This window comes from Astatotilapia calliptera, chromosome 2 (genome assembly GCF_900246225.1).
Source record: "Astatotilapia calliptera chromosome 2, fAstCal1.2, whole genome shotgun sequence".
In the NCBI taxonomy this organism is placed as follows: domain Eukaryota; kingdom Metazoa; phylum Chordata; class Actinopteri; order Cichliformes; family Cichlidae; genus Astatotilapia; species Astatotilapia calliptera.
In genome coordinates, this window is record NC_039303.1 from 32,767,553 (window position 1) to 32,782,919 (window position 15,367).

General features: G+C 38.4%; 1 protein-coding gene across 3 annotated transcripts in view; it reads right to left on the reverse strand.

Annotated features, from left to right (window-relative positions):
- The window catches only part of macrod1 (mono-ADP ribosylhydrolase 1), a 148,967-nt gene that overhangs the window by 18,119 nt on the left and 115,481 nt on the right, over positions 1 to 15,367 (reverse strand). For all 3 annotated transcript variants that reach the window (XM_026143656.1, XM_026143655.1, XM_026143653.1), the window contains one exon: positions 2,016 to 2,137. In XM_026143656.1, coding sequence (XP_025999441.1) covers positions 2,016 to 2,137 — 122 coding nt within the window. The remainder of the gene's footprint in view (positions 1 to 2,015; positions 2,138 to 15,367) is intronic.

Here is a 15,367-nt window from a genome sequence, read left to right on the forward strand (position 1 = left end):
TGGTGGGTATACAGACAGCCACTGAGGAAACAATCACTTTATACCGTAAGCTATTACCGGTATACTTTAGGAAAAGAACTTAAAAAACTTCTTGTGTCCACGATTTTGTGGAATTGGTGCATTTTTGCAACAGCTACTTTTTAATGATGCTGGTGAAAATGAAGCTTTGAATGGAAGACTTGCTGCAGTGCTAGACAGATTGTGGGCTTGTAATTGTGTCATATTAGTTTAATACAACGCTAAATGGGCTTTTTTCCCCACCAATGCTGTGATTGAGTGGGAGATCCTTCCCAAACAACAGGACAAACAGGTAAAAGTTAACAGGTAAACAGAGTTGTCACCCTCTTCTAAGAGCTCACACTGCTTTTTACACAGTAAGTGTTGCTGTGTTCTGGCAGCTGAATGCCTTTAACTGTGTTGTCTGTGTTGTCTTAAAAACCATCCTCTTGTGAGTTAACACGTGGGCTATGAACCATGACATTTCCAGTTTGAATCATCGTTTTATTCCATCTCTCTCACCTGTCCTCACCCGTCCGCACTCATTATTAACAATAGCTGCAAAAAATCTGCAGCAGATTCATTATTTCAGGTTCCCGACAAAGCGAATGTGAGCGAGGGAATTGTTTAAAGTCTATTTAGCACCACATTCCCTCTTTTGCATCTCGGCAAGGTAAAATAGGTAATTTGGTACTGAAAGTATTTAACCTTGGATTTAGTTTCTCTAAGTTGCCCAATTAATCACTTCAGATTAGCTTTGAAAGCATTTTTTCACAGCACAAAGACAACTGGGGATTTTGTCTCCGCAGTACTTAGATTGCATCTGATTGAAAGAGGCATGTCTTTGCAGCTGCTTTGGACCGCAGGACAACTGCCAAAACCAAAAACTTTTTTTTTCTTAAATTGGACAAGCAGACAAGCATAAGCAGGCGGATGTTTTTAAGACAGACTGGAACAATGTCGACTTGTACTTTAGTATAAAGTTGCAGCAGAGCCAACAGTTACATTTAAGTCATGCATTATTTCCTGCACTGTAGGTGATTTTGCTTACATTGCTGGCAGACTCACCAGCAATGAAAAAACAATGACAAGAAGAGACCACAGCAGAAGGTAAATGCAGCTATTAACAGAAATAAATACATATTAAAAATCAAAAGGATTATAACTGTTAGTCAGTGAGGTCTGTGTTTGCCAAGTCTGTGCAACACCACTGGTTCTCCTTTGAGTCAAGCAGCCAGTAAACTTCAAGTCTGGCAGATTTCCAACCTGTTGTCAAATATGCCAGTACAAGCAGATGTCTGGATGCTCCCCAGGTCTCCAGATCTGTTCATTTAACCAGACTGCACAGCTTAAGACTCAGGGTGAAGGCAACTATGCCTCACAGGTTCTCTGACACCTACAATAAACAAATAATTTGAAGTTTTGTGAAAATTGCTGTTGCTATGAAAACTTCGGTTAAAAAAAAATCCTGCAACTGATGCATTTAAGTCTGTTTCAAATCCTGTTCTTTACTAGCGAAGCTACTAATGTTCTGCATGAATCTTCACACTGCTTCCATGCTCCTGTTTTCTTCAATTGCACCTCTGACTTTGTTTTCATGTTGCTTTGGTGCTTTTCTTTGGCTTTAACACTTCGTTCTCTGTGAAACCTCATGCCTGGTGTGTTTCATGCTACCTTCTTACAACTCACACTCCTACCTCTTTTCCCCTTCCTCCATCCATCTCAGTTTGAACACTGTATTCTTTGAAAAATCCAATGCGATCATTTTTTCTGGCTTGGGTTTCTTTTTTAACTATAGCACCCTGTCATACAGTCATGACTGCTTCACCCGTCCTTTTTTTCTTCCTACCAATGCTTCTTTTGTATTCGCTTCTTTTGATTTCTTCTTTATTCGTGTGTCACAGTCTTCAGTGCTTCTTTTTCTTTACCTTCTTTTACTTTTAACCTGACCTCTCAATCCTCCTGCGTTACCCCGTTTTCAGCATCAGTTCAAATTGCTGTCTCAAATTCATTCTCACCACAGAACGAGCACCATTTTCGGTCGCCGTCTCGAGGCTGTTTCTGTAGCACGATCTTAGCGCGTTCTTCTCCTCCTCTCCAACTCCGCCTTGTGCAATCGGCCCCACTGTGTGAATCACATCTGCAGAGATGGGAGGAAAGAATTCTTTACACAGTGTCAAAGGTATGAAGCTACTGTGAAATAAAGGTAACAGGACAACTGCAAATAAAATACAGTTAAAATTTATAGTTTTTATCAGGGAACTATTTTAAATATTATTAATAAACTCTACTGTTAACATTAAAGTCCTTATAAAACATGTTTTATATCCCCTGACAAAAGCCTGAAAAATGATGCTTACTGTAAACAGTGTTCGTGATCAGCTGAAAAGTAGTGCACTTTCTGTGCCAACTAACACCAACACTATAATCTTTAGATCTATCCATGTTGATAGTATGATAAAACGTGCCCATCATCAGAAGAGTGGATGACCAGAACTGCTGGTGCACACCAAGAGGCCAACAGTGGATACATTTGTGGTTTGATATTCTGTTTAGCATAGAGGTGCAATTTTGGAAATTGCCATCCATTTTATTTCCGGATAAAATAAACCGTGAACATCCTACATGAAGCGATGAGTGGGCTTCGAGGGCTTGAAGAAGATTACCAGCCTTCCAGGTGATGCAGGTTAGCCGTGCTCCAAATGAATATTGAATGTTTCTTTGTGTTCATGTACAGGAACATGGCAGTAACACCATAAGTCTAATTGACGCAGCTAAATGGAACACCTCTTGTATTTTAGCCATTGCTTCTGGACTCCAAACAGCTTCTATTTAAGTGCTCTAAGCAAATCCAAAAGCTTGTAACTATAGAGCAACATGTCTGTGGCTGTACTCTTCTACTGAGGAGTCTCTTTCTTTCAGTTAGGAAAACAGAAAACACAAGATGACCTTCATTTTAACATTGCAGGATGGTTTTCTTAAGTAATGAGCACAATGAAAAACAAAACAAAGTCTACTTTTTCACATTTCAAACAGAGTTTCTACGTGGCAGAGTTTCCCAATATCACCGTTTTATTCATCATAACTTCAAAAATAAATAAATCAGGCAACCGGCTGGATGTATTAAGCTTTCAAAAAACCACCTTCTCTGTCAGCTCACACAGTGCACTGATCGCACTTCAAGCAAGTGTAAACTCAGATGCCTTCCGTCTATATAATCCAGCTCGTCTGTACACGATAGTCATCAAAATTTGCTTTAACACACATTTAAAATACATCAACTAAAAATCAGTGTCAAGTTGCATTTGAGCTGATAGCAAAAAAGCATAAAACATTTTATACGGATATATTTTTTGTCACCAAACTGTACACTTCTTTTTTCTTTCCTTGCCCCACTGTTATTGATTGTGCTGTCTCTGATGGCACATTAGCCATTAAAGTTTGACAACATGTCGGCCTTTTGTTTACATTTTTTACCTCTACTTGACCCAAGTCTTTTATTTTTATTTCTATTTTCTACATAGAAAATCAGCAGGGAATTCATGTTTTGTGGACGATCGTTAAAAAAAAGAAAAAACTCCCACTCTTGGCATACTCATTTAACCAAAGACCAATTAAATAGTTTTACCCAGGAAAGTATACATTATGCAAGGTTATCTGTATTGCAGCTGCGCCTTCTTTCCCCTCCTCCTGAGTCCCGAACATGAAGTTGGAAATGAGGCAGAATGTAAACATGCCATTAATAAATTGCACTTCCTGGTTTCTTTGTAAGTTGCACCTTGCTGGTACCAAGTTTTTTCTTCAGACCTGCCATAATTCTTTGTGGTATGAATTCAACGAGGTGCTAGAAACTCAACTGACATGAATTATGTGAATCTTCTGTTCCAACATATCCCAAAGGTGGTCTGCTGGATTCATATCTGGTGACTGTGGAGGGCATATCAGTGCAGTGAACTCACTGTCACGTTCAAGAAACCAGCTTGAGATGATTTGAACTTTTTGAACTATCAGAAGATTGTGCATTGCAGTCATAAAGGGATCGGCATGATCAGCAGCAGTACTCGGGCAGGCTTTCACGTTGTTTTAGCCAAATTCTAACCCTACCGTCCACCTGCTGATGCAGAAATCAATAAACCTCATGACAAATAAGGTTATTCCAATCTTTTGTTGTCTAATTTTGGTGAGCCTGAATTGTAGCCTCAGTTTTTTGTTCTCAGCTGACAGGAGTGGCACTCGGTGTGGTCTTCTGCTGCTGTAGCCCATCTGCTTCAAGTTACGATGCTTTTAGCATTCAGAGATGCTCTTCTGCAAACCTTGGTTGCAACTAGTGGTTATTTGAGAATGCATTCTCCTCTGACCTCTAGTATCAATAAGGCTTTTTCACCAAAGTAACTGCAGCTCACTGGATATTTTCTCTATTCAAACCCTTCCCTTTGAACACTACAGGGAGTGCAGAATTATTAGGCAAATGAGTATTTTGTCCACATCATCCTCTTCATGCATGTTGTCTTACTCCAAGCTGTATAGGCTCGAAAGCCTACTACCAATTAAGCATATTAGGTGATGTGCATCTCTGTAATGAGAAGGGGTGTGGTCTAATGACATCAACACCCTGTATCAGGTGTGCATAATTATTAGGCAACTTCCTTTCCTTTGGCAAAATGGGTCAAAAGAAGGACTTGACAGGCTCAGAAAAGTCAAAAATAGTGAGATATCTTGCAGAGGGATGCAGCAGTCTCAAAATTGCAAAGCTTCTGAAGCGCGATCATCGAACAATCAAGCGTTTCATTCAAAATAGTCAACAAGATCGCAAGAAGCGTGTGGAAAAACCAAAGCGCAAAATAACTGCCCATGAACTGAGAAAAGTCAAGCGTGCAGCTGCCAAGATGCCACTTGCCACCAGTTTGGCCATATTTCAGAGCTGCAACATCACTGGAGTGCCCAAAAGCACAAGGTGTGCAATACTCAGAGACATGGCCAAGGTAAGAAAGGCTGAAAGACGACCACCACTGAACAAGACACACAAGCTGAAACGTCAAGACTGGGCCAAGAAATATCTCAAGACTGGTTTTTCTAAGGTTTTATGGACTGATGAAATGAGAGTGAGTCTTGATGGGCCACATGGATGGGCCCGTGGCTGGATTGGTAAAGGGCAGAGAGCTCCTGTCCGACTCAGACGCCAGCAAGGTGGAGGTGGAGTACTGGTTTGGGCTGGTATCATCAAAGATGAGCTTGTGGGGCCTTTTCGGGTTGAGGATGGAGTCAAGCTCAACTCCCAGTCCTACTGCCAGTTTCTGGAAGACACCTTCTTCAAGCAGTGGTACAGGAAGAAGTCTGCATCCTTCAAGAAAAACATGATTTTCATGCAGGACAATGCTCCATCACACGCGTCCAAGTACTCCACAGCGTGGCTGGCAAGAAAGGGTATAAAAGAAGAAAAACTAATGACATGGCCTCCTTGTTCACCTGATCTGAACCCCATTGAGAACCTGTGGTCCATCATCAAATGTGAGATTTACAAGGAGGGAAAACAGTACACCTCTCTGAACAGTGTCTGGGAGGCTGTGGTTGCTGCTGCACGCAATGTTGATGGTGAACAGATCAAAACACTGACAGAATCCAAGGATGGCAGGCTTTTGAGTGTCCTTGCAAAGAAAGGTGGCTATATTGGTCGCTGATTTGTTTTTGTTTTGTTTTTGAATGTCAGAAATGTATATTTGTGAATGTGGAGATGTTATATTGGTTTCACTGGTAAAAAGAAATAATTGAAAGGGGTATATATATTTTTTTTGTTAAGTTGTCTAATAATTATGCACAGTAATAGTCACCTGCACGCACAGATATCCCCCTAAAATAGCTAAAACTAAAAACAAACTACAAACTACTTCCAAAAACATTCAGCTTTGATATTAATGAGTTTTTTGAGTTCATTGAGAACATGGTTGTTGTTCAATAATAAAATTATCCCTCAAAAATACAACTTGCCTAATAATTCTGCACTCCCTGTAGAGATGGTTGTGTGGGAAAATCCCAGCAGATCAACTTTTTCTAAAATATTCAGACCAGCTTCAATCACCTTGCTCCCTGTTTCTGATCTTCAGCAGGTTGTTTTCACCGTGTCTACACGTCTAAATGCACCGAGTTGCTGCCACGCAATGATGGCTGATAAGATATTTGCATTAACAAGCAGTTGAATCTGAGTACCCAACAAAGTGGCTGGTGAGTGTCTATTTAAGGTGATCCAGTGTTGCTATGATATGTAGGCACTTTAAATCAGTAAAATAAGCCGATTTTAAACTAGGTTTTCTCAATATTTCTGGACTTTTTTCCCCTCACTTTGATTTCTGTGATGATTAATGAGGCTCTGAACTGTGAGATCACAAATGCATTTTTACTATTTCAATCTAAATTTCCAGAGGGTTTAACATTTGATTTTAACTACAGAGCTGGAAAGCTTTGAATCTACTGCTGTCACTGGTTTTGATGCCGCAAGCAAATCATTTTTTCTGGGTGTTTGTCACAGCCTATGGTGTCGTATGAAAACAGTTTTTAGTACTACCATTATTTACCAAACCGAAAACGGTACACAGCACTTTTTTTACATTGTCCTCTCAGCGAGTCCACAGCAACACCATCTTTCACTGTTTCCAATTTGTTTTGTGTGAAATATTTTTTCATGCTTTTCAGTCATGTAGCCGTAGCTCGACTAATTGATACTGTCTCTGTCAAGTTAATTGCTGCAGTTTTACTCTATGGTCTCAGAAAAAATATTTAAATTTGTGTATTTGATTAAATAAAGGCTAAATAAACTGAAGCGTACTGACGTGAAGGTTGAGGAAAGACAGGAGAGGCAGAGAAAACAGGAATACTAGTAAACAGAAACCAAGTGAGGAACAGAGACTGCTGTCGGTGAGCTGCGGTTTAACCGGCCTCTACACGCCCACGCCGACACCACCACACATTCTGATGAGGCTCAGCATGTTGCTCAGCTTGAATCCTAGCGGTGTCATAAGACCTGGCTGGACCACCGCCTCTACACGAGAACACACACAAACTGAAAAGAATCTCAACAATACAAGGCTTTTTTCTTCCATCTAGTACCACGAGACACCTTTTTTTTTTCTTAACAGGCTCCCATGAGGTGAAATAATCTCTGATTTTTTCCACCTCAGATCAGTTTTGACACTTGAGTCTTGAATAAAGTGTGGACTGATCTGCAGATTTCACTCACACCAGACAGCTCAATCACAGCCTCAAACATGTTCACTGTTCATTAAAAGGGGCCCTGTTTTTTTATTATTATTATTTATTTTTTACATCCATCTAGGACAAGTTATTTGTCACATGCCCTCACTAACAATGTGATATAATATAAAGGTCTGCTTGTCTATTTGCAATCTGGCTGTGCTGGGTGGATTGATACTGAAATATTGACGTTTCCAAATCCCGAGATTCCTGTCTTAGAATCAATTCTAATTTAAAAAAAAAAAAAAAATCCATATCTAAACTCAGTAATTGGACATAAATGTGTATTTAGTTGTGTGCTGGGGAAGAAATTCAGCCCTCTACTCATCCAGTGGGACCAGCCTGTGGGGGCGGAGGTGGGTGCTGGGGTCAGTGGAGGGTGAGGGGTGATTACATATTGTTCATGATGTACAGTAGTCTGGTCTCATGCCCGCACAGAGAGAGTGAGGAAAAACACAGAGAGGGCTGATAAAAAGCAACAATTATCACTGACTGCAGCAAAGCAACCTGTGTCTATCCAGGCTACAGTTTTATGAGTTAATGTTCCCGTCATTATTAACCCTTTAATTTAAAAATTTCAACCCTATAGCAATATTGGGGGATATTACAAGATTGTTTTATTTGGTTGCATTTTATGTGTTGCGAATCAGGGTCAATTTATTTTCAATATATGATGTAGGGTAAAAAAATTTTTTTAAAAGAACTGAATTGAATTGATTGTCCTCTCCAGAGTAAAGGTGCTTGTACCAAATATTGACTTTCAAATTCATAAAAATGTTATTACCTTTACTTTCTGTCTTTTCATGGATATGTGTTTTAAGTGTGTTGCAAATATTTCGAGAAATCACTATATTTAGTTTTCCAAGCAAAATATAAAAGAAGTGAAGGGTGCCTAATAATTTTGTATAGTACTGTATATATATTCATTAGGGCATTATTTACTTATTTTATCATGCATTTCTTTCATTATAATACAATATAATTAAAAACCAAGCCTGTGTTTTCTCCTCTGATCTTTTACAGTAGTTAGTGCAGATTTGGACGCTCCATAAATGTTAAAGAGGTAAGTATTACTTCTCAGTTGCAGTGAATAGATAGACAAAAATAAACAGTAGAAAACTAAACTGAAGAAAGAAGAAGAGAAATAACAATTTAACATAAACCAGTGACACTCCGGTGCCTGATCAACCCTGGCAGGTCCTCCCTGGATGAGGGTGTCCTGTGATAATGTCCGAAACACCCGATGAATCCAAGGTCAAATACTGACGATGTGTCCCAAATTTTAATATGATAATCTACATCAGAGCTCTAATCCCTAAACCTAACCAAGGAAGGAAAAAATGGCAGATAAGCTTGGGTAAAAGACCAAAAGTTGAGGCACACAACGATGTGTGCCAGTGGTAACGTTTCTGGGCTGCCTTTCCTCATAACAGCCATCCCTCAAGATTTTCTCCATTTAAAGCAATGCATTATCAGGGATTGTAACACCTAGTCCTTTTACTGAATCAGTGTACTGAGGTACAGCAAATATAAGTTAGTTTTATTATGCCGTGTACTGAAGTTCAGTCTGTCTGCCAGCCCAGGGTAAAGAGCACCTACACTAACAAGATGATTTAAAATTAAATGGGTTTAGTCTATATTTTTTTAAAACTTTTTAAACATTTACTGGCAATGGGGATATCAGCTTGGGTGTTACTTGGCATTAAAAACAAGATTAGCGGTATCACACAGCCACGCTCACTCCTAATTGTTTAGCTTTAGACAAACCCAAAATCATTAAAAATTCTCTCCAGGTTTTGTGGTTAAGAGACAAGAAAAGAAAGAAGATGTAAAGCTTTAGACTTGACAGAGGTATAAATCAATACAAAACAAAAAAAAAGTGCACTTAAACAGTCTAATTTTACCATTGATTCAGTGAGTAACTTATTGCACTCAAAGCACGCCAAAGGGCAAGCCGAAATTTCAAGACACTCCTGAATTCATATCCATGGAAAGTGAATTTTTGTCATCTGACATGTGAAATAGACCCAGTCCAGCTGAAGACAGAAAACCATTACTTAGTGTTTTTTTACAGGACTGCATAGAGTACTGTAAAAACACAACTGTAAGACTTGCAGTTTACACAGTACTGCCAATGAAAGTGGCTTTTTCATTTATGTTTTCTTCAGGTGTTGGATTGATGGCACTGGTTGTGGTTTGCGGGATCCATTCTCCACTTCACTCCGAGGCAGGACCTTTGATGCGTGTCACTCTCATCATTCGGTAATTGTGCAAATGGATTGTGGTTCCTTTTGACAGATATTAGGAAATAAAATATATAATCTGAATGCTGACTAGTGTGTTTTATGAGAGGCCCAGACTTCAGTGTAAAATTAGGTTGCAGGCTGACAGGAAACTGCACGCCTTTGCAGAAGCATGGTAATTGCAGTAGAAAGTGAAACCAACTAGGCTGTTTGATCGAAACTTAAAGTGTGGTGTGACGTAGAGAGCAAGTATATAAATAACTAGGCTTCCGTTTGTGCTTCAGACCTGGGGTAGTGTGTTTTGTGTTCAGGTCTCCATATCCAGATATGTAAAATAAAGATCATTTTTAAAGTAAAAGGACCACTTTTGAGCCGTGTCTTTCTTGGCCTGAAAGAATCCAAAAGAACCAGAATTTAACACAGACATGTCTTTAGGAGATTTCTGGTGGAAATGAGGTCATAGGAAGTATTAATACGGAAAACTAACAATTTATTCATGATGTTTTGTGCAGTTGTGTGCTTTACGAATATTAAATATTTGTCACAAGAGCCAGTGGCACACCTATAGTTGCCTCAGAGAATCCAAATATAGAACCTGAATGGTTTCTTGAGCCTGGATTTGTTCACATTTGTCAAAAAGGGAGAATAAAAAGCGTGTAGAATTGGAAGACTTGGCTAGTCCTCTCACTCCAATGAAAAGAAAACCGTAACAAGATCAATTATATTTTATAATTATTAATTAATTATAGACAGAGGCCGTTTCTATGATTTATTTCTAGATTCATTCATCAGGCACTGAAAACTTGAACAAAACTTCACAAACGAGAACAAAAACAAAAATCAACTCACTCCTGCGTGCTGGACTTTTCTTTTCACGATTCAAAACAAAATGAGTCTAATAATTAAGCGACTTAATATGGACCTTAATGCTGCTTCAGTCACTCACACAAAACAAGCCACAGATTGCAGAGCACAGAGGAAGCCCTGCAGAACCTCTTTAATCGGACCCTCTGAGGATTGGAGGCCATTAGGCAGAACGATTTAACACAGTGTTTGTGACTTTTTGAAATATGATCTCGTGATCTTTTTTCAGAAGCAGAAATTCATAACAGAAGAATGAAATGTGCGCTTCTACCCATTTCCCCGATGCCCTCTACAGACTTATTTGTGGTTAGAAATGGTTGTAGCTGTATCCATCGACAGCTAACCAACATCAGTGAAGGATTGGTTAGTCATGCAGGATCTGTTCATTATTCGCAGGCAGAGGAACGGAGCTCAGCCTTCCAGAAAGAAGGAAACTGCAGGGAAAGAGGCGCAAGCTGATTTGAATCTCATACCACTTTTTTTAAGAGGGAAACATTCTGAAGCCTGAAGGTATATTAAATGGGGTGTGATGTAAAAACACCCTTTTGTCACTCATTTTAATGCTTCTCAGTGCAAATGCATGAACTGAAATGTGTGATATCAGGCAGAGTGACTGATTAGCTGGGTGCAGGCCAGATTAGAAGCAGCATGGCACAAACTTGTCAGATTTCAGGCCTTGAAGTATATACAGCATCTTTGTACTTCATCATACAGGTCAGAAAGTGGGAGTTTTGATCCACTGACTGAAATCAAAGAACAAACAAGAAACTTTTTTGGTTCAGCATTTTCAACATACCGAATTATGACCGAGACTTCCTGTGCAAGTCGTACTACTTGTAATTTTGTTCTATTACCGTGTTTTTCCTTTTAAAAAAAATGTTATGTAAAGGTTTAAAAAAAAAAAAGGGTTGTTTTTTTCAAGAAACAAAGAAAATAATTTTTATTTTCACATATCTGAAGAGCATTAAGGGACTTAAGCCTACAAAAGCTAGTGCAGTGAAGTTTGTGAACATCTGTGCGCCTGTGCTTATTATTATTTTATATCATGTAAAAAACTAAACATGTAGAAATCACATGACTAAATACAGAAAATGTAAAATCTATATATTTTTTGGAAGTAAAAGTAACTAAAATGGAACTTAAAAAGCTATATAAGGAATAAAAAACCCTGAATTTTAATACAGTTGAATTTAACACTAACAGTAAGGTCAAGGCGCTTTATAATGACCCTACAATAGAGCCAGCTAATAATCTACAGTTTAAATAAACCATAACAAATATATTTCATAATTACATTAATTTTAAAAAAATGAAATTTTATATTTCCATTATCAGATATCAACATGCATTTACATGTCATTTTATTTAATTATTTACCCCTTAAGTTTTAATTTGACACAGCTGCATTAACTGTTCTTCATTTGGAGGAAGAGCAACAAGGTATAAAAATGGCACCTAAAATATAATAAAATATAAAAATAAAATATCACCTGTTATCAGAACATCTTCTGGCCCTCAGCAGTTCTTAAAATTAGGTAAATATAATCTCAGATGAGCTACAATGACAGTCATTTATCATACAGGAAAATGGGGAAAATATGAAATGAAGAGATTAAGAAACAACCAGCTCCTGATAATCAAATGCACATGATTATGATCATCAAGTGTGAGCACCTCCATAAAAGCAGATGTTTTGGCAGTCTGCTTGTCTGGAACAGTAAGTTATGCATTACAACAATGCCAAAAAGGAAAGACATCGGAATGATTTTTGGAGAGGCAATCATTACTCCCCATCAATCTGGGAAGGGTTAAAGGCCATTAAAAACAAAAAACAAACTGAAGTCCATCATTCTACAAAACCGTTATTTACAGGTGGAACAAATTCTAGATAGCTGTCAATCTTCCCAGGAGTGGACGTCCAACAATTTCATCCCAAGGTTAGACAATATATAAAAAAATGGCTGCAAACCTCAATGAGCTGAAACAACTAGTAGAAGAGGGGGTTAAAATTGCTACAACTGATGTAGTTATGATAAGTTTAAATTATTGATGCTATAGGTGTTTCTACAAGCTACTGAATTATGAGATATACTTGGTTTAACACACACTGCCTACTCATTTTGCTTACACTAATATTCCACATGTTGTTGTTCATCTGAGTTTGTATTTAAATAATTTCAGAAGTTTCATGTGTTAGAAAAAAGTTACCTCTTTACAAAGCCTGAAGATAAAGCGCAACATTAACATTCACTTGATTTGTTTACTGAGTATCCGCTTTTCTTTTAGCTCTGTTAAGGTCTTTATCATTTCCTGGGGGAAATATGTGGTTCTTTAGCTACTAAGTACTCCCTATGTTAAAGAGCTCAACTCCAATGTTTAAAGCACGACAGATATAGTACAGCATGCTTTTTCAACAGCCTTTAGTGTTAGCTGAAAATGGCTCTATATAAATGGTCAAAGTGGGGCATAACAGCAAAGCTGTAACCCACAAAGCCAAAACAATGAGCTAAAAGAGGCTAAAATGCTAATTGAGCCCCTTTTATATTAACCAGGCTTTATTTGATGAAGTATTGATTATACCAAGATTGATTTTCAATTCTAGGCAAGCAGTGTGAATATGTTCACTGTTGTATGTGAAGGTTTTGTCAGTGTTTTGATTTGCTTTGTGTCTTCTTTTTTTTTGTACCTGAAAGGCAACATTTCAAACATGTGCCTTTTCGTGCCCATGTGAACTGTGCAACTGTTTCAGCAGACTACACTCCTCCTGCAATCATTAAGCTGAAGACGAAGAGCTTTACTGCTATGGCAACTTATGAAAAACTGAACGCTGTGATGCCTCCGTGTGCCCCGAAGACCAGAAGCGTGTGGATGAAAGTCTGTACCACAGCCTGATATGGGAGTCCTGCTTGCAGTGGACTCCACAGATCTAGAATGAAAGAGAGTTGTCTGAGTAACGTGACAGTCCTTCAACAAACTGCTCACTAATGAAGCAGAGTGCAGTCCCTGAGAAATCACTTAGTCTGAGTGCATGAACCCACACAGAAGGAATAATAAGTGCTCCAATCAAAGCCTGTTTATGTATTACCATGGCTATTATAAACCAATATTCTCCTATTGCATAGATTATCAGAGGATAAAGCTATAGTGCTACTTCAAAGTTTGTCAAGCTTTTATGTTTCTCTAAATTACTTTATAAACCAAAAGACAAAGGTTCTAAAAACAGAATTAAAGAAAACCCAACTAAACAACTGAGAGAAAGCATGACATACTCAGTGATTTATTTACTGACGAAAATTTGCCAATATTACAAATTTGTTAGAGGATCAAGTACTTTTGCCCACAAGTTTAGCAGTAAATTTGAAGGTGACACATTAGTGGAGATTTATGGTGACATGAAAAATTAGAGTTTTGGGGATTTTGGAAAAAGAGTTATTGATGCTCCTCAGGTTGGAAACCATTACAAAACCATTTTGTGGTCCACTAAAACAACCAAGACAGGTGTGTGAATCACAGATAGTATAAAAGATGGATGTACAGTTGTGGTCCGAAATGTTTATACATGTTAATGGTAATTTTTGTCTTTTAATGATTTCTTTAAAGTGTTCTTTCTTTCTTTAAGATGATAATTTGGTGACAGTGGGAAAGAAAAACTCCCTTCTAACAGGAAGGATCCTCCGGCAGAACCAGGCTCAGGGTGGGGCAGAGAATTAAAATAGTATTATGTTTAAAAAAAGAAATGAAAATGCTCCTCTCCAGCATAAGAACTGGACCCAGTAAGTTCATCTCACTGGTTTGACCAGTTTCAGGCCAACATCAATGATAAGAACAATTCTGAATTACACAAACCAATCTTAGAGAACAACATCAGGACATCTTTCTGTGCCTTCAACCTCAAAACAAAGAGAGTTGTGCACCAAGATGACAGCCCTTATTTTTAATCAAAGAAAGCTTAGAGAAGAACAACGATAAACTTTTGGATTGGCAGAGTTCAAGCCCTCATCTTCACTCAACAGAAATGGTGTGGAGTGATCACTTCAAGTGAGGAAACATCTCATAGATGAAGCTGTTTATATCAAACAATTGCCCTTAATTTCTCCAAACCAGTGTGCAGGGCTGATCAGCAGTAACCAGAAATGTCTGATTGGAGTTATTGTTGCACTAAGAGGTCACAGGAAAGGTTGCCATACTTTTTCCCTGTTGCAGATATGTTATACTGCATCATTTTTATAAATGGATACGTTTCTCTTCTCTTAAGTGTAACATTTCATTTCTTTAAATCATTTAATTATTTTATTTGAACAGCTGTCAAACTTACAGTCACCACTGTGCATCACTTCCAACATATTGCTTGAAATTTAAGGTGGTTATTAAATACACTAGCAACAGAAACACTTTAATGTTGGCTTCTGGACACTAACAGCTCGAGCTACGGCTCATTGGGTTTTTAGGGTGCATTAATGCAACATTAGGCTTTTGTTTAAGAGCAAGAGCTCGAGTGTTAATGTTTTGTGTGTTTGTGCGAGTGACAAATCATTACCGCAGCTTCTCGGCAGCAATGATCCTTCAAGAGGTGGCGTGGGGCTAATTCATACAAACATCTGTAATCTGCAAAGGGAGGATTAAACTTGATAACCCTGATGATTGCACATCTCCCGCCCATCTTTCCTCTCAGTCCACATTTGCTCCAAATCTCAGCTCAGAGACGATGCTGAAGCTCATTCCAGAGTTAATCCCCCGCCAGTCACTGTTTGCAGTATTTTCAATAAGCACCGGCTGCAGGCCCATTAGCTGTTAAGTACCACAATATCAGCCAGCAACAACAATATGCTCTGTGGACTCTGCTATACTTCTTCTACATTATGTCTTCACCAGCCTATCGATAGAAAACCCAGGCAAAAATCACACATTTAACTTTGGTAATCCACAGATTATTTGAAAGCGAGTCAGCCTCTTAAAAAGAAGTGTCACTTGCAGTGAGGCATGACAAAGCAAAGCAGTCATCAATATACTGAACTGAA